The following is a 26,225-nucleotide window of genomic DNA, read 5'->3' as shown; positions in this document are numbered from 1 at the left end:
TTTTTCTGTCTGACTTATTTCACTTAGTATGATAATCTCAAAATCTACCCATGTTGTTGTAAATGTCAGTATTGCATCTTTTCTTATGGCTGAGTAATATTCCATTGTATACAACTTTTAGCATTTCACCTTTAAATATATTTGCAATGAACATCGGGGTGCATATATCTTTACGGATACATGTTTTCAAATTTGGGGGGTGGATATCCAGAAAAGGGATTTGTGAGTCATATGGTAATTCTATGCCTAGGTTTTTGAGGAAGCTTCATACTGTTTTCCATAGTGGCTTTACCAATTTACATTCCCACCAGCAGTGTATGAGAGTTCCTTTCCCCTCGCAACCTCTCCAACACTTATTACTTGTTCTATTGATGATAGCCATTCTAACAGGTGTGAGGTAGTATCTTATTGTGGTTTTGATTTCCATTTCCCTAATAGCTAGTGAAGCTGAGCATATTTTTATATGTCTGTTAGCCATTTGTATGTCTTCTTGGGAGAGGTGTCTGTTCAGGTACTCTGTCCATTTTTTAAATTGGATTGTTTATTTAGAGTTATATGTGTTCTCTGTATATTTTGAATATTAGGCCCTTATCAGAAGTGTTTGACCTTATTACCCAAAGTAATAATCAGATTTAATGCAATCCCTATCAAAATCACAGTGGCATTTTTTAAAGAAACAGAATAAAAAAATCATCAGATTTGTATGGAAGTACAAAAGACCCCAAACAGCAATCCTGAGAAAAAAGAACAAGGCCAGAGATATCACTCTGACTTCAAATTATACTACAAAGTGACAATAATCAAAACAGCATGGTAATTTCATGAGAATTTATATGGATTTAAAGGTATAGATCACATTATTGTCATTAAGAATAGTTGTAGAACTTTAGGCTGGAGAATATTAATCTTTTTTCAAAGCTTAAGGTAATATATATATTATATATACAATATATAATATATATAATATATATATTATATATATATAATATATACAAAATATATATATATAATATAATTATAAATATATAATTATATTATATATATAATATAATATATATATTATATATACAAACAAACAAACAAACAAATATATATATATATTTATGCAATGCATGATTTTACAAACAAACAAACAAATATATATATTTGTTTTTTATGCAATTATGCAATGCATGATTTTACAAACAAACAAACAAATATATATATATATATATTTGTTTGTTTGTTTGTAAAATCATGCATTGCATAATGATGTTTTAGTCAATACTGGACCACATATAACACTGTGGTCCCAAAAGATTAAAATAGAGTCAAAAAATTCTTGTCGTTTGGTGAGATAGTAGCTATCATAAAATTGTATCACAAAGGTTGCAAAAATCAACAAGGCTGTGGTTGAGATGGCAAATGACTTTAACCTGGGTATGGATGAGGATAACTTTAGTGAGTGTTTAGAGGTGGTTTCTGAAGAATTGATTAATGAAGAGTTGTTGGACCTGGAACAGGAATGCATAGCTGAAAATAGGCAAGAGAAAAAAATTACTAGTAAGAAAAACAACCCCCAAGAAAACTCGCAATGAAGGGCTTAGCAGATACTTTTGCAGTCCTCAACATGTTCCTTAAAAAGTTTGAAACCATGAACCCCCAACACAAAAGGTTTCATTAATAGAGAGGAATGTTTATGATGCTTTATCTGCTTACAACCAAAATCTATGATAAAAAAATGAAACACACCAAGTAAACCACCATGACCATATTTCTGAAGTGACATCTCCTCAGGAAGAGCATAATCAGGTCCTCTAGGAGGTATCCAGAAAGAAGGCATCTTTATCATATCAGATAACAGCACCATAAATGTTATTGCCCTGGAAGGTCTTCCAGTGGGACAAAATGTGATGAATGACAGTGATATTGATGATTCTGACCTTTTGTAGGCCTCGGCTGATGTGTTTGTCTGTGTCTTAATTTTTAACAAAAAAGTTTTAAAAGTAAAAAAAATAAAAAATTTAAAACAGAAAAAGGATGGAACCCTTGCACGTTGCTGGTGGGGATGTAAATTGGTATAGCCGCTACAAAAAACAGTATGACCGTTCCTAAAAAAATTAAGAATAGAATTACCATATGACCCAGCAATCCCTCTTCTGGGTACTTACCCCAAAATTTTGAAAACATTTATCCATAAAGATATACAACCCTGATGTTGATGGCAACATTATTTACAGTGGCCAAAACATGGGAACTACCGAAGTGTCCTTCGATAGATGATTGCGTAAAGAAGATGTGGTACATATACACAATGAAATATTATTCAGCCATGAGAAAAAATGACATACTGCCATTTGTGATAACATGGATGTATCTTGAGATTATCATGCTAAGCAAATTAAGTCAGACAGGAAAGCTGAGAACCATATGATTTCACTCTTACGTGTAATATAAAACTAAAACCAACAAATGAACAAGAGACTCATAGACACGGATGACAGTTTAGTACTTATTAGAGAGAAGGAGGGAGGAGAGGAGGTAGATAAGGTAAAGGGGATCAAATATGTGATGGAAGGAAATTTATCTTTGGGTGGTAAACATACAACGCAATATACAGTAGATGGATTATAGAAGTGCACACTCAAAACCTATATAATTTTCTTAACCAATGTCACCCCAATAAATTTAATAAAAAGTAAAGTAGAGAAAGGTATTTAGAATAGGGTATAAAGAAAACATTTTTGTATGGCTGTACAACGTGTTTGTTTTAAGCTAAGAATTATTACAAAATAAAAAATTAAAAAATTAAGAGTTTATAAAGTAAAAATGTTACAGTAAGCTGTTTATTTTTTATTTATTTTTAATTTTTTAGCAGACTATTTTCTTACATTGCACACGTCAATGAGTTTCTTTTCAATTATAGCTGACATATAACAATATATTAGTTTCAATTGTACAGCATAGTGATTAGAGAGCTATATAACTCACAAAGTGATCACCTCACTAAACCTAGTACTCCTTTCTCCTTACATATTTATTACAATGTTATTAACTATTTTCCTTATGCTATACTTTATATCTTCATGTCTATTTTGTAATTACCCATTTGTATTTCTTAATCCCTTGCCTTTTTTCGCCATCTCCCCAACATCCCTCCCACCTAGTAGCCGTCAAAATATTTTCTGTATCTATAAGTTTATTTCCATTGTTGTTGTTTATTTTGTTCTTTAGATTCCACATGTAAGTGAAATCATGCAATATTTATCTTTCTCTCTCTGACTTATTTCATTCAGTGCAATACCCTCTAGGTTTATCAAGGCAATATCTTTTTCCATTCTCTTCCTTTTGGTATCTGTGTGTCTTTTAATCTGGAGTCTTATAGGTAGCATATGTAGGGGTCTTGTTTTCTTATCCATTCATTCACTTGATTTTTTGGTTGGAGCACGTAATTATTTTCCACTTCAGGTACTTGTTGATAGGAATGTTATTACCATTCTTTATTCCTTTTTTTCCATACATGTTTTCTCTTCTTAAAGAAGTCCCTCCAACATTTCCTGTAATACTGGCTTGGTGATGATAAATTCCTTTAGCTTATTTTTGTCTGGGAAGCTCTTTATCTGTCTTTTGACTCTAAATGTTAGCTTTGCTGAATAAAGTATTCTTGGTTGTAGATCCTGAATTATCATCACGTCAAATATTTCATGCCAGGCTGTTCTGTCCTACATGGTTTCTTTTGAGAATTCAGCTGCCAGTCTTATGGGTGCTCCCTTGTAGGTAACTAACTGCTTTTCCCATGCTGCTTTTGAGATTCTCTCTTTGTATTTAAAATTTGGCATTTTAATTATGATGTGTCTTGGTGTGGACCTCTTTGGGTTCCTCTTTCTTGGGACTCTCTGAGCTTCCTGGGGTTGTGTGTCTATTTCCTTAACCAGAGGAGGGAAGTTTTCCATCATTATTTCTTCAAATAGCTCTTCAACTTCTTGTTTTCCTTTAAGTATCCCTATGACATGGATATTTTTACATTTAATAATGTTCCATAGGTTCCTTAAATTATTATTTAATCTTCGTTTCTTTTTTTCTTGCCATTCTGATTGTTTTGGCTTCCCCATCCTCTGTATTGGTGGTTTGATGCTCCTCTTTATCCACAATGTTTATTCCCTCTAATATACTCTTCATCTCAGATAATGTGTTCTTCATTTCTGACTGGCTTCCTTTTATAATTTCCATTTTCATTTCTATGTTTTTAAATCTCTTTGTAAAAGTTCTCACTGAATTTATTTACACTTCCCCTAAGTTCATTGAGCATCTTTATGATCAGTGTTTTCAACTCTGCTTCTATTAGATTGCTTGACTCCATTATTCCTGGATCTCTGTTCTGTTCTCTCATATGGTTTCTGCTTCTATGTCTTCCCATTTTGGCTGCCTTTCCATGTCTGTTTCTATGTACTAAGCAAAGCTTCTAAGTCTCCCGGGTCTTATTAGTGTGACTTTGTTTAGTAGTGTCCAGTGGCACAGTCCTGAGAGAGGTTCACTAGCCTGTACCCCTCCGGGGCCACCTGTTAAGATTCAGCTAGCAATCCACCAATGCTGTGCTTATAATTGCCTCATATTTTTTTATTTTTTTCAATTATAGTTTACATACAATATTTTATTATCTTCAGGTGTTCAACATGATTAGACATTTATACAACTTACGAAGTGATCTCCCCGATAAATCTAATATCCATCTGTCACCGTACATAGTTATTATAATATTAACTAAATTCAAGGTTAGTTTATTAGTGAAGAAAACTTTAAAAAACAAATTTAATTTGGCCAATGTGTACAGTGTTTATGAAGTCTACAAAAGTCTACAGTAATGTCCTTGGCCTTCATCACTCACCACTCAATCACTGACTCACCCAGAACAACTTCCTGTCTTGAAAGCTCCAATCATGGTAACTTCCATATACAGGTGTACTATTTTTTTTATACTGTATTTCACTATATCTTTTCTATATTTAGATATGTTTAGATACCCAAGTACTGCTATTGTGCTACCTACAGTATTCAGTACGGTAACATACTATACAGTTATAGCCTAGAAGCATGCTATAAGCTATATCATATAACCTAGATGTGTAGTAGGCTATACAATCCAGGTTTGTGTAAGTGCACTCTGTATGTTCACACAATGAAATGTAATTTCCTCATGATGCACTTCTCAGAAGGTATCCCCATCATTAAGCAGCACACGACTGTATTTTATGATGTTTTGGCATCTTATAAAGATTGTTGGCCAGGAAGAGACTGCCTCTCACAGGGCTAGGCAATTCTTAGAGATAGAAAAGGGCTGGAGACATGCCTGGAGCATTCTTTCATATGCATACCAACCAATCCCAGCCCCAACAATCTCCTTATGTGATTCTCTCACACCAAGGCAATATTTCCCCTGCCCTAAATCAACCTGAGGCCAGGTACCAGGTACTAGACATACAGTTATAGCCCAGAGCTGTAATGCTATATGAGGGAGGGTCCCCAGCCACATCTCAACTTTACAGATAAGGCAAGATCTGATCACTTGTTGAATCTCTTGGATAAATCTTTATTGTAAAAAAAGCATGGACAAATTTCCCATCAGTTGCATTCATTCTTTGCTATCTACATTTCAAAGTCTCAATACAGTTGAGGTGACACCAGATAGTACAAGACAGTCAAATTTAGCCATTGTCTCATGGGGGCAGATTGTTGTATTTGGATGTCTTTTTTAGAAATCAGATTAAACTTGTCATTACAGTGTTAACAGTGGCAGAACTTCTAAGGGCTACTGAAGCTGCATGACTTATTGTGAAAGAGACTAACCATTCAATATCTGAAACAAAAACTTTATTGCTCACTTTTTGTTTATCTATTACTATGTAGCAAAAACACCCAAAACTTGGTTTAGAACAATTTATTATTTTTCTGTATGTAGAATGGGTGATTTTTCTGCTTCACTTGGCATTCACTGAAGTCTCTTACTGGGCTGGCTACATTTAGGCAACAATGGGTCTGGGCTGGAAGGTCTAAAAAAAAAACCTTCACTCACATCTGGCACTATGGGGTTTCACCACCAGTAGCTTGAGTTTCTTCACAGCTGGGTGGTCTCAGTCAGACTAGTTAAACTTTTTGCATGATGGTTAGCTTCAAGAAGGAAAGTGGAAGCTGCCACACTTCCCAAAGGGTAGGTCCATAATTTCTGTCAGATTTCTATAAACCAAAGCAAGTCACAAGGCCAATCCAGACTCAAAGGGCGGGGAATTCGTCAACCTAAGAATGTCCAAACCTATAGACAATTTTTATGAATTCATTAGTTTATTTCAGCCAAACAGAAGACATGCCTGGAAGCAAGATCTCAATAGACAGAGAAAAATACTTCCCAGAATGACAGCTTAAAGTTTTATACATTTGGAATTAAGGAGGGTATGTAAAGGTTTACATGAATGTGGGAGAAAACAAAGCAGAAAAATCTCTATGATTGAATTACAGGATAGTTAACAAGATCATGTGCTCTCTAGAGGGTGGTTACGATTCCCAAGGGTAGGAAAAAAGAGGCATTTCAAAGGCGTGTTAACCTAGATGCACAAAAACAATGGACAGGGCTTGCTTAAGGCAAAAATAACTTCTTACTAGGGAAGATACAGGCCTGAGGGACAACTCCCCACTCTGACTTGCCCAGTTAGAATGTTATGATCAGACCACCCTGTGAGATTACTTTTGGTCAGTGCGCTTGTATATAGCTCCTTTGACCATCATACTAGCCAAAGGAGTACTATACTTGTAAATCAAACTCAAATTAAAAAATGATACATAGTTTTAGGAAATAAAGGATTCGGGCATTGGCAGGCTTTTGAAAGCAGGAGCGTTGAGAAACTTACTGGATGGCTTCAGTCATAAAAGTGTAGTCACTGGAGTGAAGCTGTAGCTGACTTGCTGACTTTCTAGAGCATGGTTAGAATGAAAGCTGTTGTTGATTAGCTTTCAGCAATGTGGAACTGTCATAGATTGGTTGGCCTTCATAAGTATGTGTACTGATGAAACATTCTCCAATAAACGGCTATCAATGTCTGATCAGTTGTCTCTGCCATTCTGGTGATTACTACTAGTTCATGGCTTGAGGTTATGGCCAAGAAACAGTCAGTCCTAGGCTTTCTTGAATTTGGAGACTAGAAACATTTTATTATTATCAGATACTTACTTTTTAAGTATTTTCATTATTACAGGCTTTATTCTTTTTTATTAAATTTATTGGGGTGACATTGATTAATAAAATTATATAGGTTTCAAGTGTACAGTTCAATAATAATCACATGTATATTGTATTGTGTGTTCACCACTCAAAGTTAAGTTTCTTTATTCTTAACAACAGGTTTGCCAGTTATTGGATTGTCCTCAGAAAGTACTAATTAATTTTTATTTAGGTTTTGTTTGAGAGGCTGAGGAAGTTAGAAAACGTATTTGCTTTTACAGCAGGTTGAAATAAATAACTCTAAAGGCATTAAGGTTCCTCTTAAACCTCTATCAAGATGGAATGCTCATGTCAGAGCTGAGTAGAATATTGATAACATACTGAGTAGAGTATTCACAAATTATTATATATAAACACAAAGTATACTTTATTCTTAAAATACAGTCGCTAAGTATAATCATATTAAGTGTTCATTAGAGTTAAACATCAGACAAATCAGAGTGAAGCATGCTTAAAAAGTTGAACACCATGAAAGTCATCTTCATTAATAAGGGGAAGTAAGGTGGCAAGATTTGGACTGGAGCAGCATTTGACAATCACATGAAGTATGGGCAATAAAATAATTTTATTAGCAATGTAGTAATACCAGTAATATGTATTACTAGTAATGTAGCGGGTGGAGTTGGGTATTGTAAGGTTTTTTTTTTTATGTTATTAGGTTACATTAATTAAGTATGACATAAAGATGGTATTTTATCATGGGATAGTAAAAAAATTATAAAATGTTATAGAGAAAACTGGCATTGGCTTGGAAGAAATAATACTGTGGGCAGGGATTCATTAACAATTCAATTTAATTTAGACATTGTTTATTTCATATATGTACTACTACATTCCATCAGGAAATTTCTTGATGTTATGATAAATCAAGTAAAACACATTTCTTTGAAAAAATCCTAATGCTTAAGCTTTTAACATATAAATATACAGCATAAAATAAATATACTGCACAGAACTACCAACCACAAATCGCTGTATGCACCATTTCCGAAACACATACTATATATAAAAGTATATTTCTAACAGTGGTTGTGATGTTTTCAGCTCTAAGGAACAGAAAAACTTAACTTTGTAAAGTACCAGATAGTAAGTATCTTAGGTTCTGTGAGACATACGGTCTTTGTCAGAACTAATAAACTCTGCTCTCTTCTAGTGTGAAGGTAGTCACAGGTAAAACAGAAATGAATGGTTTTTCTCTGTACTCGTGTTCTAATAAAAATTTATTTATAAACACTGAAATTTGAGTATCTTATAATTTTCATGGCACAAAATACTCTTTAATTTTTTCAACCATTAGAAATGTAGGACCATCTTTAGCTTGCCAGCTGAGAAAGAGGCAGGCAGTAGGCCAGATCTGAACCACTCGTGGGAAAATACACAACCAAACCAAACCAAGGCACTACAGCAATAAAGTAGGGGATGAATGTTGATAGCCAAGCTTTGTTTTTTTGGCAGCATAATTCAAGAAATACAAATTATGATGATAATATCTAACATATAGCTGTTCTTGTGTCTGACACTATTCTAAGTGCTTTAAAAATATTAACTCCTTTACACCTCAAAGCAATCCTAACATATTGTGATTATCACTTCTTTTTTATAGAAAAAGAAACTGAGGCATAGACAGGTTAAGTGGCATGCCAATGCTGCAATTTGAGCCTATGCCATGTTGTCTCTACCAGAAAGAAAAAGGTAATGAAGAACATTTAGTACTCCCCTACAAAACACAAATGCAGGTAGCTCTGCAGCCTGCTAAAATATCAATAGTAAGATAGATAACATTTCTAAACATGGCATTATTTGTTTTTATAGTGTAGAGTATTTTCAACTGTTTTTAAAAACAAACTCAGGCTTTTCATATTAATAAATGTGTCCTTAATGTAAAATTCAGTTGACAGTTGAAAATTTTACAAAGACATTTTAAATTTTTTTCAGAATGATTAGTTCAGTAACAACACATATATATTCACTTAGAAATGCCAGGAATCAGGAAAAAAGATGTATGATAATCTTTTAAAATAATACAAATATACATTATATTAACAATAGGAATCACTGCTGAGACTCAAGGTGAAACATTTTCATATACATTAAAGTTACTGAACTAGGGTCATATTTTTCCCTATGTACAATTATAGACAGATTCCACATGCACATCGAACATCCACAATCTGTGTTATGTAGCACACTCACAAATACAAGTCCTCCACATTGCAGGACTCCATGTGTTTAATGATGTTGCCTGATTATTCAATTTATTTGTATCTTTTAAAAAGCTTCATATATCTAGACACTTGCGGTTAAAAAAAAAAAAATCCTTGAAATCAACATGACTTCTCGAAACTATTTCCCTCGGTACAGATTCTCCTTGAATTTTTGTTAAAAAGCTTTCACATATTTGAAATATCTGTAAAGATTCTATCCCAGTATCAATGATCTGAAATTCACTTCTGATAAGGGCGTCTATATCTGATGCAATCTTTGCAGACATCCCTTTGAGGGTTCTAATGAGTCCAACTGGTGTGAAAAGGTTTCTGAACGCTCAGAATACTGATAGGAGTTTCTCATTCACGTGAACTTTTAGATGTCTAGTAATGGCTGCCTTGACAGAAAATTTCAATATTCATTTTATTTACAGGATTTACCTCCTGTGTGATTTCTATGTTATACAATAAAGTATGACTTCTGAAAGGCTTCCTTCCATTTTACAATTTGTAGTGTTTCTGCCATCTATGCTGCCTGACATTTAGTAAAGTCTAACATATGATAAGAATTTCTTCCTTATAGATTTACAGAATTTCCATGTAGTTCCTCTCCGTGAAGAAAGATTGTGGCTAAAATTTTCCCATACTGATGATATTCATAAGGATTTTGTCTTATGTGAATTATGATTATCCTGAAGGCTCAATTCAGTCAGAACAATTTCTCAATTCATACTACTTTATAAGCTTTTCCCCTCTGTGTGTGTCTTCTGATGTGCAGTGAGTTTTGATTTCTGGATAAAAGTTTTCCTACACTCTTGACATTCATACGGTTTCTCACCTGTGTGTTTTCTCTGATGTATGATAAAATGTGACTTCTGAGAGAAGGATTTCCCACATTCCTTACATTCATAGGGTTTCTCTCCTGTGTGAGTCCTTTGATGTAATCTGAGGACTGAATTCACAGAGAAAGATTTACCACATTCATGACATTCATAGGGCTTCTCCCCTGTGTGTTTTCTTTGATGTTTAGTAAGATCTGATTTATAGTAAAAGTTTTTTCCACATTTATTACATTCAAAGGGTTTCTCTCCTGTGTGACTTCGCTGATGTACTGTGAGGGCTGACTTCTGGTAGAAGCATTTCCCACACTGACTACATTCATAGGGTTTCTCTCCAGTGTGAGTTCTCTGGTGAGTTTTGAGGTGTGAATTTCTAGAGAAGAATTTCCCACATTCCTTACATTTATAGGGTTTCTCCCCTGTATGTGTTCTCTGGTGTACTGTAAGGTGTGATTTCTGGGAAAATGATTTCCTACATTCCTTACATTCATATGGTTTCTCCCCTGTGTGTGTTTTCTGATGTACCATTAGGTATGCTTTAACATAGAAGAACTTCCCACATTCAGTACATTCATAGGGTTTCTCTCCTGTGTGTGTTTTCTGATGTTCTATGAGGTGTGGCTTCTGGTAGAAGGATTTCTCACACCGATCACATTCATAGGGTTTCTCCCCTGCATGAGTTCTCAAATGTCTACTAAGAGATGACAAGTGGTAGAAAGATTTCTTACATTCTTTGCATTCATAGGTTTTCTCTCTGGTGTGAGTCTTCTGATGTTTTGTGAGGTCTCTATTCCTAGAGATAGATTTCCCACATTCACTGGGTTTGTCCTTTGAATGAGCATGCTGATGTGCTATGAGGACAGACTTCTGGCAGAAGGACTTTCCACATTCATTGCATTTATAGGTTTTCTCTCTGGTATGAGTTTTCTGATTGGTGAGTTCTCCAGTCCTAGAGAGAAATTTCCAAATTCATTAATGTATAAGGCTTTTTTCCCCTGTATTTTCCAAAACTCTGAGAACCGATTTCTAGAGATTTTCCCATATTCATTAGATTTATAAGGCTTTCCACTGTGAATGTTCTCTGACATACACTGTGGCTTAACATTTGATAGAAGGAAACTTCACTTACATTACATTCTCAGGGTCTCTAAACTGCCTGAACTTGACTTTGTATAATAAAGCCTTCCTTATTGTGTAACTCTGAGGAATCAAAAAGCCTGTTTCAAAATTTGAATCTCTTGATTCCGAATAAGGTCTCCATTATGAAAAAGGGCTTTCTCATTTAGAATATATTCTTTGGAGTGTTAGTTTTTGCACATTTAGCATGAAATAGTGCTCTTCCACCTCTAGTACTCCCGGCAAGACCCTTTTTTTTTTTTTTTACAAAGCTTCTAATCTTAAAAAATAAATTCTTTAACTTGCCTTGAATTTTCAGCTTGGCTTTCCCTGTATCTTGCTCCTGGGTCATGAATATTCCATAGGTCTTCTACAAAGCAATCCAAAATTTAATACCACATAAATCTTAACACTTTATTATGGTTGTAGGGTTGATTCTTAGGCTTCAGGCCAATCTCTCCAAATGAAGGAACTCTCAAATGCAAATCTCCTCTATTTCATTTGGTTTAAAAAAAAAACCAAACACTAAAAACTGTTATAGCAGACAGGTGAAGGAAAATGATTATAAACGCAAGTACCTCTGACACTTTATAAATATGACCTTAAAAACTTGGAGGAGTAAGTAAATACAAAAAAACAAAGAACAGAGCAGAGAACAAAAGATTTAAAGCGTTGCTGAACAGGAATACAGGAGTCACAATGCTGTGAGCCCATTAAGGACAATAAACAGTAAGTAGGGGGATAAGAAAAATTGGTAGACAACTGTGTTCACTGGAAATATCAGGGGAAAGATACCTGCTCAAACCTAGTTCACTGTGTTAAGATTCCTAGTCATTAGCACACTATAAACTTCTTTATTTCCTCTTTACTCTTATACAGCAATCTAGATATGAACACTAAAGTGACTTTCTCATATTTAGAGGAACAGTCCTATAGCTTGGGCTTTCACTCTCCATCTAGTTGGCTTAATTTTCACTGGGACAGAAGACCCAGAAACATGTATGTCCAAAAGTAAAGATTTTTAAAAAGAAAAGTGCAAGCCATCTATATAACAAAATGAATTCCCAGTTGTAGCACCAAGGATTATCACTCCTGACCAACAAATATTGCATCTCCAAAGCAATGTTACCTATGACTCAACAATAGACTTATTCTGCTTTCATATCTGAGCTCCCACATCTCTGCTTCGATTTACTAATCATTAAAGATTAATTATTCGACATCATTTTAGAACCTTTACTGACCTTCATATCGATTCATCTTTAAATGCTTGAAAGAAAGGCAAAGATTATGAGCAGAGGGAGTGGAAGTTCATGACACTTGTGAGGGAAACATAAGAAAACTTATCTGACAGGAATTCGTCCAAGGTTAACTTGGATACACATGAAATAAGATCCTACTTATGAAGACACTTGAAAGAGCAGATGAAGCGATGATTAGCATGCATTCTGGCGCCACAAGTTGTGAGAAATTAAGATGTAAGAAAGGGCCAGACTGTTTCTTGACAGAAAATTAACTTAAATTTAAGTGTATTTTGCAACAGTGAGTTAGTATAAGTTTATTGTGATAGGCTGGGGGCAATATAAATTGGCAGCATTACACAACTACTATTTAAATTAGCTTCTGACCTGAGAAAGAAGGAAGTTAGATCAGTGGAACCATCCTATAAGATGACAAAATATGGGACCAGGATACAAATAAAATAAAGATGTCGGAAATGTCAATTTTAGGAGATCTCAGCCTAAAAAACAAAGCTTTCATTTTAAGAAAGAATAAGCCCTTGCAGAAGTTACTATGAAGAGCCTAGGGCAGAAGATAGAGTGTCTGTCTCTTATTAATTGAAATTAAATCTTTCGACAAATGCCTAGTGAATGACTAATATATACCTGACATTATTCATGCATGTTGTTCCTGAACATGAGTGCACAAGTCAGAAAACACATGAAAGGCATTTAAGGAAGCAAAGTAAGAGTATCTTTTTTTGTATGTCTGTTTTATTTTTATTCTTACTGTTATATAGTAATATAACACTCCAAACAAAGTGCACCAGATTTTAGGAAAGATAAAATGTACTTTGTGTACAAACACCATGTAGAAGGAAGTATCAGCTCTGAGATAATGTAACTGATGAAAGACATAATGATTTGTAATATGATTTCAGAATTTAAAGAGAGAATACAAAGTTAAAACTAGTGCTGAAAAAATAAACTAAGGCATTTTGTTGTTAATAAAAGGAAACAGAATTTGAAAAAAACGTATAAGTCGGATTTATAAATACTTAAGGTTATAGTTGCATACTTTGATGGCAAAGAGTAAGTGGGAATTCTAGAAAAAAGACAAAAGTTTAAGTCAAGGTTCATATATAGGAAAGAGAAGTAAAGCTATAAAAAACGTTGAGCAAAGCGGGGAATTTCAGTAGAGAGAATGAAAATTGGAGGTGTGATTTATGTTGCTTACATATGCAGATTGAGCGTTCTCAATCATTTTCAAAAGTACCAGGCATTTAATAAAAGACTGTTGAAAAATATCGCAAAAGGCAAAAGGCACCAAACACTTCACTACTAATAACAAGGGCTACATTCTCACCAGGGTAGTTTCGACGTGGAAATTCTACTTCTAGTATCCATGGCTCCTTTCCTTGCTTCAACTTGAAGACTGCATTTGGCTTATTCAAGCAATAACCTATTAATGGAAAAGATAAAATAATACAAATTGCTTAGAATTCAGGGACTCTTAAGGATAAGAAAAGACAGTTTTAGCAGAACCATGAAGGCCCCCCCTTAGGCTTGTCAAATTTAGATTCTTTCAATAGGGAGAGTGGGGACACAAATATTTTTTCTGTTACCCAAAATGGATAAATCAACTTGGGCCCCTGACACAAAGCTAATATTATTTAAACCTACAGATGCCTTACATGTTCCACAACTGGGAAAGGGAATGCAAACTACTAGGACTTACATACGAGGAAGTTTTTCTCACCCACTGAGATTAGGTGACCATAGTTCTCCTGCATCACTTCCCTGTACAGGGTCCTCTGAGAAGGGTCCAGTAACTGCCACTCTTCCCGGGTAAATTCCACAATAACATCCTTGAATGTTACTGGTTCCTGTAACAACATATTTCAATTCAAGCTGAAGTGTCCTTAATAGAGTACCATTGAAAAGACATGTGTAAACTAGCTCTCAATGTGCTAAGTATAGAATTTACTTTGGAATGTTAAGATACACTGCTACTCTGTACCCTGCTTTATATATAAAATACTTGTTCAATATATATTTACTGAGCTATCACCCCATGCCTGGAACTCTGCTGGAGCTACAAAGATGAATGAAAGAAACTTCTTGTTATCAAGGAGCTTACATTCTGACAGGGAGGCAAAGATGTAAATTCTTAAATGCAATAAACATAGCAAGTGTTAAGGCAGAAGTATGTGTAAAATATAAGATGGTCCCAAGTGGGGATAGCTGTTTGTATTTTGTATTATCAAGTTAGATTTTATTAGGTGGTCAAACTGACTAACGTAAACTTTACGAATTACAAATACAGAATTGGCAAAGGCATGGATGCATCACATATTACAAGTTGAGGAAACTACAAATAAAACAGTATGATATGAGAACAGAGTGTAGGACCAAGATTAGTTAGGTGATAGTCAAGTCAGGTTACAAAACTTGGAGTAATTCTGAATTTGTCTTTTGGGCCATTAAAATATATTTTGCATTCCTACTTAATAGATGTCTTCTTATTAATATTATTGACATCTCAGTCTGTTTATTAAAAATTAACAAGTTTTATTTTAGTATTTATATAACAGAAAAATGTGTATCAATAATTCTGCTATTTCAAATTATGTGGACTATCTTATACATTTTGGGGATGTTCACCCTTTCATTTTGTAGATGCAAATACAGATAATAGGGAGCCACTGAAGAGATAGATGTAAGCACTAGAGTTATATGAGTAGACTGGTAGCTTAGAAGAAAATTAAAGTATAAGAGGCAAATGGAACATCAGAAAGATGGAGTGTTAGAAAATTAAGACATTTATGTAAGAAATAAACATTTATATTAAAGTTGCAGCAGTGAGGGAAAAGCATAATACAACTTTGTAAATAATTGGAAATTAATAACTACTGGGAGAAAGGGGAATGTAACTCCCACAGTGTCTATGTGGTTTGGTAATGGCTAGAGCCATAATGCTAATTCTTTTCATTCTTCTATTTTTCTTGGCAGAATTATTTAAGGCTATGAATTTTTCTCTAATAATTGATGTTTTATATTCTATAGAATCTGAAGTTCACTTGAAGAACACCTTGGCTAGATAAAATTCTTGGTTCACACTTTTATCCTTGAAAACACTGTTCTAAGTGTTTTATATATTTATATGATGCTAACAAAAATCATGTCAATTTTATTTTCTTTCCTTCCCAAATGACTTAGACTTTTTCCCTTGAGACTCAGAGAACTTTAAAAAAAAATTTTTTTTTTTTTAAATCATTCTGGGTCAGTTCCCTCTGGCACAAAAAGCCTTTTCAATATGCAGATTCAGATTTTCTTTTCTTGATGGGAAGTTTCCTTGAATTACAGTTTTATTTTATTATTTTTAAAATTAAATTTATTGAAGTGACATTGGTTACTAAAATTATATAGTTTTCAATTTTACAGTTCATTAATACATCATCAACATGTTGCATTGTGTTAACTACCCAAAGTCAAGTCTCTTTCTGTCACCATATATTTGATCCTTTTTACCCTTATCTACCTCCCCACCTCCCACTTTCCTTCTGGTAACCACTAAATTGTTGTCTGTGTTTGAGTTTTTGTTGTTTGTCTTGTTTGTTGCTTTCAGTTTTATATCCCACTTATGAGTAAAATCATATGGTTCTCAACTTTTTCTGCCTTATTTTGCTTAATATGATTATCTCAAGATCCATCCATGTTGTCAGAAATGGCAGTATTTAATCTTTTCTTATGACTAAGTAATATTCCATTGTATATAGGTACCACATCTTCTTTAACCAATCATCTGTTAAAGGACACATTGGTTGTTTCCATGTCTTGGTCATCATGAACAGTGCTGCAATGAACATCAGGGTGCACATATGTTTACAGATATATGTTTTCAAATTGCTGGGTTAGATGGTAATAATTCTATTTTTTAGTTTTTCGAGGAACCACCATACCATTTTCCATAGTGGCTTTATCAATTTATATTCCTCTTTCCCCATCACCTAATACTTGTTATTACTTGTCCTGTTGATGACAGCCATTCTAACAGGTGTGAGGTGGTTTTGATTTCCATTTCTTTAATAGCTAGTGAAGTTGAGCATTTTTTCATATGTCCGTTGGCCGTTGTATGTCTTCTTGGGAGAAGTGTCTGTTAAGGTCTTCTGCTCATTTTTAAATTGGATTGTTTGTATTTTTATTGTTGACTTGTATGAGTTCTTTGTATATTTTAGATATTAGCCACTTATTGGAGGTATTGTTTGAAAATATCTTCTCCTATTCAAAAGGTTGCCTGTTTGGTGATGATTTCTTTTGCTGTGCAGAAGTTTTATTTTGATATAGTTCCATTCATTATTTTTGCTTTTACTTCCCTTGCCTTTGAAGTCAAATTCAGAAAATCCACTCTAAAACCAAGGTCCATGAGTTTAGTACCAATGTTTCCTCCTATGCAACTTATTGTTTCATATATTACATTTAGGTCTTTGATCCATTTTGAGTTAATTCTGGTGTATGGTGACAGAGAGCAGTTTTAAATATTAGTTCTCTTCACTGCTTACTTTTTGTTATTTAGGGATTCTATTTTGTCTTTGTTCTATTTCTATTACTCTCTTCCTTATTCTTGTCAATTCTTGTTTCTCTCCACTCCTCTTATCTGATATCTCTTCTCCCTTAGGTGTACTCTAATTTAATCTTTTTATCTGAGATGACTTTCTGCTTTGCTATTTTTTCCTGAATTAACATCTATATATTTTATATTTACTTGTTTTTCCATTTCTATTGTGAGTTGTAGTTCGAAATCAAAATGTAAAAGTCTAAATTAGAATAACTCGATAAGAGCACCACAAAGGAGTGAAAGCTGCAATCAGTAAACAAAACAATTTGAGAAATTTTTGGAAGATCTAGACTTCATAAGAATCAAATAAGAGCAACTAGCTTTAGAACACACATCCTAATAGACAGCTCAGGAAAACTTTAATGCCCAGAGTTGAAGGGCTGGAATTTAACAAGGACAGTAGAGTGACTAATTTGCCGGATAAATTAGTCACAGTCAAGCTTAAATGACTCGTTCCTTTTTTTTTTTAAACAAAATAAAAAATAAACAAACAAAAAAGAGCATCTAGCAGAAAGCAAAAGCTGATGAGAAGAGCTCACCATATAAAGCAGAGGAACTAATACAGGGCTCTGAATATGGGCATAATACAGCCAAAAAGAGAAACACGAAATTGTGTTATGCACACACACAGACATTTTATTCTTTTGTAATAGACACAGATTTTTTTTAAAGCAGTATGTTTATGAAAATGTTACAAGTACTGATTTCTTATGGTACAGAATATCACTTCAGAACAAAAATGGCAGTGACCACATGTGACAAAGAATACAATCTTTAAGAAAAATAGTTTGGAAAAGTAAACAAATAAACAACTGCAGCCTTTAGCAAGCAAAAACAGTAAATCCTGGGGAGGTGGATAATCTACATTCCAGAGCAACTGCATTAAAATATTCAAAATGTCCAGGTTATAATTTTAAAAAAATACAAAGAAACAAGTAAGCATGGCCCATTCACAGGAAAAGAAATGTTGACAGGAATCATCCCTGAGACAGTCCAGACATTGGATTTGCTAGACAAACCATTTAAATTGACTCTTTTAAGTGTGCTCAAAGAAGTATAGAAAATCATGGACAAAGAACTAAAGGAGACTAGGAGAACAATGTATGAATAAATAAGGATAAGGATAAAGAGGTAAAGTTATAAAAAGAAACCAAAAGAAATTATGGAGCTCAAAAGTACAGTAACTGAAATTTAAAATTCACTAAAAAGGACGAAAAGCATATTTGAGCAGGCAGAGGAAAGAATCTGGACAACTGAAATGGTTTAGTTTGAGAAGCAGAAAGAAAAAGGAATGAAGAAAGATAAACAGAACCTAACAAATCTATGGGACATCATTAACCATACCAACTGACAAAAGCAAAACAGGAGTCCCAGGAGAAGAGACAGGGAAAGAAACAGAAATAATATTTGAAAAAATAATGGCCCAAAATGTCTCAAATTAGAGGCTAGACATAAACTGAACACAGAGAAGGATAAACTCGAGTTCCACACCCAACATATTATAATCAAATTATCATAAGCTAGAGACAAAGAATCTTAAAAGCAGCAAGATCCTCAATAACACTAAAGCAGATCTCTCAAGAAAAATCATGACATTAAAGTGCTGAAAGAAAAAACTGTCAACCAAGAATTCTATATCCAGCAAGACTATCCTTCAATAATGTAGGAGACATGCCTTACTGTTAAAGTGTACAGTTGAAATTTATTGGATTTCATTAACCAATGTCACCATAAATTGAAAAAATAAAATAAAAAAATAATGCAGGAGAAATTTCTAAGATAAACAAAAGCTGAAGAAGTTTGTTGCTAATAGCCTTGCCCTACAAGAAATGCTTTCAGCCTGAAATAAAAGGGCACTAAAGAGTTATTTAAGGCCACGTGAAGAACACAGAAAAGGTAACTACACAGGTAAATATAAAAGCTTATATTATTCTATTTTGGAGTTATAATTCCTCTTTTAACTTATATAACTATATAACTTAAAGAATAAATGCATAAAACAGTAACTATAACTCTCTGTTAACTGACAAACAACATAAAAAATAATTTGAGCCAATAACAATATAAAGAGGATGTGAAATAGAGCTATATATCAGCAGGTTTTTTATGCTATTGAAGCTAAGTTGGTATCAATTAAAACTAAATTGTTATAAATTAGGGATGTTAATTGTAATCACCATGGTAACCACTAGAAAATAATTTCAAAAAAAATACAGAAAAAGATATGAGTAAATCAAAATGGTATACTAAAATAATTGATCAAACACAAAAAAGAAAGCAATCTCGAGAGAAGATATAAAATATATAGAAAATAAACACCATGTTGAAGAAGTCTTTCATCAGAAATCACTTTAAATATAAGTGGATAAAGGCAAAGATTGGCAGGATGGATAATAAAACATGACCTGAATATGTTAAACCCTACTTTAGATCCAGAGTCACACATAGCTTGAAAATGAAGGATGGTAAAAGATATTTTATGAAAATAGTATTCAAAAGAGAGCTAGGCTGAAAAATTAATATCAAACAAAATAGGCCATATGTAAAAAATTGATACAAGAGACAAAGAAGGGCATTACACATTGATAAAAGGGTCAATGCCTTGACACATGATATTTATAAACATGTACTCATCAGCACATATAAAGTGAAATATGATATATAAATATATAAAGTAAAAAATGATATACTTGAAAGGAGAAATAGTTCCAAAATAATACTTGGACATTACAAGAGCTCAGTTTCAATAATGGATAGAACATCAAGACAAAAGATCAATAATGAAATTGAGATCTTAACACTATAAATCAATTAAGACTAACAGACATATATGTGGAACACTCCACCCAGAAATAGAATACACATTCTTCTCAAGTACACATGATACATTATCCCCAGCAGAACTTTGTCAGGCCATAAATCAAAATTCAATAAATTTAAAAAGACTAAAATCATCCAGTGTATATTCCCCAACCACAAAGGAATGAAGGTGGAAATCAATAATCAATAAAGAAAACTGGAAAATTCACAAAAAACACAGAAATTAAAAAAAAAACATAGTCTTGAACAACCAAGAGGCAAGGAAAAAACCACAAGGAAAATTAGAAAACGCTTAACAATGGAATAAAAAATAAAGTATACCAAAACTTAATGGGATGCAATGAAGGCAATGATTAGAAAGGAATTTATAGTAGTAAATGCCTACATTAAAAAAAATTTCAAATCAATAATCTAACTTTGTATCTTAAGGAACCAGAAAAAAGAATAAACTACTTTTCTCAAAGCTAATAAACTAATAAACTCAAAGCTAGCCAAGGGAGAAAATAAAAATTTACAGTAGAAGTAAAAATAGAGATTAGAAAAACAACAGATGAACAAAACTAAAGGTTAGTTCTTTGAAAAGATTTTAAAAATTGACAAAACTTTAGCTATAATGACTAAGAAAAAAATACACAAATAGTTAAAATCAGAAATGAAAAAGGCAACATTGCTATCAACCTTTCAGAAATAAAAAGTATTATATGAAAGTTGTATGAATAATTGTATACCAACAAATTGGATAACCTAGATGAAAGGAACAAATTCTTAGAAACACAAACTACTAAAACAGACTGAAAAAAAAATAGAATATCTGAACATATTTATAACCAGTAAAGAGACTGAGTCATTAATCAAGCACCTCCTAACAAGAAAAGCAGAGGTGGGAACATTTTCTAAGTCATTTTATGAGGCCAGCATTACCCTGATATAAAAGCCTGACAAAGCATCAAAGAATAAAACAATTGCAGGCTAATTATCTTTTATTAATATAGAGGTGAACATCCTTAACAAATTACTAGTAAATCAAATCCAGCAAAATAAAAAAATAGATTATACAACATGATCTTGTGTGATTTATCCCAGGAATGTGAGGGTGGTTCAACATACAACAGTCAATGAATTATATTAATAGACCAAAGGAAAAAAAGTAGATGGCCATTTTAATTGATACAGAAAAAGCCTTTAACAAAATTCAATACTCTTTCATGATTAAAACACTCAATGAATTGTAGAAGAAATCTTCCTCAACATGATAAACAGTATTTTTAATCTGCTCCTCCTTCAGCCACTAGCATGCCCAATAGTGAAAGACTGAAAACTTTCTCCTTGTGACCAGTAACAAGACAAGGATGCCTGCTTTTGCCACTTCTATTCAACAATTAGTGAAAGTTCTATCCAGAGCAATTAGAGAAGAAAAAGATATCAAGGCATCTAAATTGTAAAGGAAAAAATAAAACTCGCTATTTGCAGATGATATGAATCTATATATAGAATATTCCAAAGAATCCACAAAAACAAAAAGCTAATAGAGCTAATAAAGTCAGCAAGTTGCAGGATATAAGATAAATCCACAAAAAAAAATCAGTTGTGTTTCTATATACAAGCAATAAAAATCTAAAAAAGAATTTAAGACAATTCCATTTAAGGTAGCATCAAAAAGAATAAAATATGAAGGAATAAATTTACTCAAGGAGGTGTAAGACTTGTAACTGAAAACTATAAAAAAAATTGCTGAAAGAATTACAGAAGACCTAAATATTCTGTGTTCATAGACTCTAAGACTTAATATAGTTCAGGTGACAATACTACTGAAAGGAATCTACAAATTCAGTACAAGTCCTATCAAAATACCAAAGGCTTTCAAATGCATATGGAAAAGCCAATCCTCATTAACATGGAATTGCAAGGAGTGCCTAATAGCCAAAACAAAATTGGAAAAGAACAAAGTTGGAGGACTCCCATCTCCCAATTTCAAATCTTACTGCAAAGCTACAGTAATCAAAACAGTGTGGTATTAGCATAAGGATAGACATTCTGTCCAATGGGATAGAAATGAGAGTTAGAAATAAACTCATACATTTATTGTCACTTGATAGATAGAAGCCAAGAATATTCAATGGGGTAATGAATCGTTTCCTCAACAAATGATACTGGTACAACTGAATATCCGTGTGCATAAGAATAAAATTGGACCTCTATCTCACCCCATATTCAAATATTAACTCAAAATAAATCGATGACCTAAATATAAGAGCTAAAACTATAAAGCTCATAAGAAAACAAAAGGATAAGTCTCCCTACCTTGAATCTGGCAATGGATTCTAAATATGACACCAAAACCAACAAAGACAAATAAATTGAACTTTATCAAAATTTAAAATTTCTGTGCATCACAGGACACTACCAAAATAGGGAAAAGACAACCCACAGAATGGAATATAATATTTGAAGATCATCTATCTGATAAATTATCTATCTATATATACTATCCATAATATATAAAATATACTTACATTTCAATGACAAAAAGACAAACCAGTTAGAAAGTGGGCAAAGAACTTGAATAGACATTTCTCCGAAGAATATATACCATGTCTAAATAGCACATGAAATGATACTCAACATCATTAGTCTTTAGGTAAATACAAATCAAAACCACAATGATACCACTTTACATTTACCAGGACAAATGTTTTTAAAAAACAAAAATGGAAAATAACAGCTGATGTGGAGAAATTGGAATCCTCAAACATTGCTGATGGAGATATAAAATGGTACAGCTGCTGTGGAAAAGACTGGCAGCTCCTCAAAAAGTTAATCATAGAATTACCATACAACCTAGCAATTCTACTTCTATAAATATATGCAAAAGAAATGAAAACAGGTATAGACTATTAACAAATAGACTATTAACTAAACAGACTTTATTTGAATTTCACTAGTCTTCCTTTCGATGTACTTTTTTCTATTCCATGATCTAATTTTGGATATTATATTGCATTTAGTTGCCATGTGTCTTTGGTCTCTTCTAGTCTGTGAGTTTTTCCTTGTTTTTCATGACCTTGACAATTTTGAGGAGTACTAGTCAGGTATTTTCAAAATGCCCTTTCATTTGGATTTATCTAATATTTTCCCTCTTGGTTTGATGGAGATTATAGGTTTTGAGGGTATTTTGAGGGAGAATACACCTGCCAAGGAGGATTTCTTGTGGTTTATCAGGCCCAAATTCATAACCAGAATCTAGCAGCCACTGTTTGCAGAAATCCCTCATGCATGTTGCATTTCAGGAAAAAGGCACAGAGTGGGCTTCCAAATCTCCTACACTGTGCTTCTGCTGTCTGAGGCAACTCTTATAAGAGAGCTCCTAGGATTGAAATTCAACCAACAGGACTGAGACTTTCCCAATCCAATCAGAGCTGTACAGCTATACCCTTATTTGCATCTTCATCAACCAATCAGAACAGCTCCATTCTGATCAGTCAGGACAGTGCTTTTTGGACCAATCAAACTATGAGGATTTAGAGTCTTCATTTGCATAAGAACAGACCAATCAGGGACCAGGAGCAGGAACTCTTCTCTATATAAGCCAGCTTCACCAGTGTCTTGGTGTAGCAACACTTTCAGTTTCCATTGAAGACTGTTTTCCCAGCCAGATTCGTAACATTAAAGCTGGAGTTGTAACAGCAGAGCAGAGCTGTCTTGCCAGAATGGAGCACTCACACGAGGGGGCTGTCTCACTACAGCTGAACTGTGACACTGTCAGTGTAACACTGCAATGTCCTCACTTGGACTGCCTCCCTCAAGCTGTTCCACAGCTGAGCTATTTCATAATTGAGCTGTTTGCACTGAATAAAGTCTCCCCCTCCTCCACCTCACTGTGCCCCAAATCAGGACTCCTGTTGACATTGAATTGGCATTGTTGACAATGACCTTTGGTTGACTGGGAAGAATAAAAAGGAACCCTTCTCATCACAATATAAAAGGGGTACTTGATATTACTGGTGATGTTAACTTGGACCATTTTGTTAAGGTAGAGTTCGCTACTTTTCTCTACTGTATGTTTCTTTTCCCTACTCTAACAAAATTTTATTCTTTGAAAGCAAATCAATAAGTCATGCCCATACTCAAGGAGGAAGGGAATAAACTCCACCTCCAAGAGGGAGTAGTATCTATATATATTATTTTGAACTATTCATAAAAAGAACTCTCTTCTCCCCATTTATTCATTCAACCATTTATTTACTTAAATATGGCCTTAAATATTTAATGCTTTGGGTTAGAAATGAATACTGTTTTATCTTCTTGCTCAAATTGTTCCAGCTTTGTCCATGAGAAGCTCTTTCAGGTTGGCTCCTGTGCCCATTTGACATGTCCCCATCACTTTGTTTTTGAGCACTTATTTTCTGATCTACAAAATTCTTTGGGCTTATTTTGTATTTCCCTTGACTCAGCCCTAGAATCAATCATTTTGCATGGAATTCTGGTTTCTTTATTGGAGAATGGTAGTTAGAAACTATGATCTGTGCACTAGGTATGCTCATTGCTACTGGGGTGTCATTGCTTATAGACTCTCTCAGCCAACAGAGTTAGAAAATATATGTATTGTATTAACTCACGTATATACACAAATCTATAATTGTTTCTGTATCTATCTGTACATGTGTTAAGCTAATATATATTAAAGTAACATATTTATATTTGCTTTTTAATGGCACTAGAAGAAATGAGCATCCATATAAAAAAATGGATCTCAGCCAATTATATTTTATACAAAAATAACTCAAAATGAATAGATCTGAATATAAAATGTAAAAATTAAAAAATATTTTAAAAGGTAGAAAAAAGTCTTTGTGATCTTGAGTTAAGCAACACTTTTCAAGAGACGACACCAAAAGAAACTAAAAAGAAAAAAAGTGGAGTTCATTAAAATTTGTTCTGTGAAAGACACTGTTAAGTGAGTGAAAAGAGTAGCCACAGATAGTGAGGAAAATATTTAAAAATCACAAAGCTAACCAAGTACTTATATCCAGAACAGATTCTCAAAATTCAGTAAGAAAACAACCCAATTTAAAAATGGACAAAAGATTTGAACATTCACAAAAAAAGATATATAAGTGGCAAATAAGCACATAAAAAGATTTTCAATATCATTAGTCATTAGGAAAATGCAAATTAAAATTATAATGACATACCATTACATACCTTAAAAAAACTGACAATACCAACTGCTGCAAGAACGTGAAGTGGAACTCTGATATATTGCCATAGGGAATACAAAATAGTACAACTACTCTAAAACAGTTTGGGAGTTTCTTATAAAGTCATTCATAATATTTATACTATGACCCAGCAAGCACATGCCTAGGATTTACCCAAGAGAAATGAAAATCTGTATACACACAAAAATCTGAATGCAAATGTTTGTAACAGCTCTTTTCATAATTGTCAAAATTCCAGAAACGACCCAAATGTTTTTCAGCTACTGAGTGGATAAATAGGGTACATACATACAACTACATGCTATTTAGCAATAATAAAAAACTAATTTGATAACATGATTAAGCAAAATTATATGCAACATGATCAAGCAAAATTATAGAAATGAAGAATAAACTGATGTTTGCTAGGAATTAGTGGTGGGGGACTACAAAGAGGGAACCAAGGGAGTTTTGAGGTGATGAAACTGTTCTATATCTTGACTGTGGTGATGATTACACGCCTTTATGCATGTGTCAAAACTCACTGAAATGTGTACTCAGAGTACATTTTGCTGTAATTTAAAAAATAAATAAAAATTAAACATAGCACAAATCAAAAACCACTTCTGACTCACTGGAATGGCTATTCTCAAAACAAAACAAAACAAAACAAAAAATATCAAGTACTGGCAAGGATGTGGAGAAACTGGAACCCTTGTCCATTGTTGGTGGGAATGTAAAATGGTGCAGCCAGTATGGAAAATAGTATGGCAATTACTCAAAAAATTAAACAGAATTATCATATGATTCATCAATTTCACTCCTAGTATTATATCCCAAAAAATTCAAAGCAGAGAATCAAACAGATTTTTCAACACCAGTGTTCATAGCAGCATTATTCACAGCAGCCACAAGGTGCAACACAAGTGTCCACCAACAGATGAAAGGATAAATGAAATCC

At 33.5% G+C, this 26,225-nt stretch overlaps 1 protein-coding gene across 10 annotated transcripts in view; it reads right to left on the bottom strand.

Annotated features, from left to right (window-relative positions):
• Positions 1 to 8,025: 8,025 nt before the first annotated feature.
• The window catches only part of LOC120594520 (zinc finger protein 25-like), a 36,388-nt gene continuing 18,188 nt past the window's right edge, over positions 8,026 to 26,225 (bottom strand). For 9 of the 10 annotated variants that reach the window (XM_039852611.1, XM_039852644.1, XM_039852630.1 and 6 more), the window contains 4 exons: positions 14,367 to 14,514; positions 13,995 to 14,090; positions 11,715 to 11,778; positions 8,026 to 11,241 (listed from right to left, as the gene is read on the bottom strand). In XM_039852611.1, the coding sequence (XP_039708545.1) occupies positions 10,191 to 11,241; positions 11,715 to 11,778; positions 13,995 to 14,090; positions 14,367 to 14,514 (1,359 nt within the window). In that variant the 3' untranslated portion in view covers positions 8,026 to 10,190. The remainder of the gene's footprint in view (positions 11,242 to 11,714; positions 11,779 to 13,994; positions 14,091 to 14,366; positions 14,515 to 26,225) is intronic. The other variant, XM_039852572.1, reaches the window with a different exon arrangement.

This window comes from Pteropus medius, unplaced genomic scaffold (genome assembly GCF_902729225.1).
Source record: "Pteropus medius unplaced genomic scaffold, Ma_sr-lr_union100, whole genome shotgun sequence".
NCBI classification, from domain to species: domain Eukaryota; kingdom Metazoa; phylum Chordata; class Mammalia; order Chiroptera; family Pteropodidae; genus Pteropus; species Pteropus medius.
The sequence above is the reverse complement of the archived record's forward strand: the minus strand, read 5'-3'. Positions and strand labels throughout refer to the sequence as shown.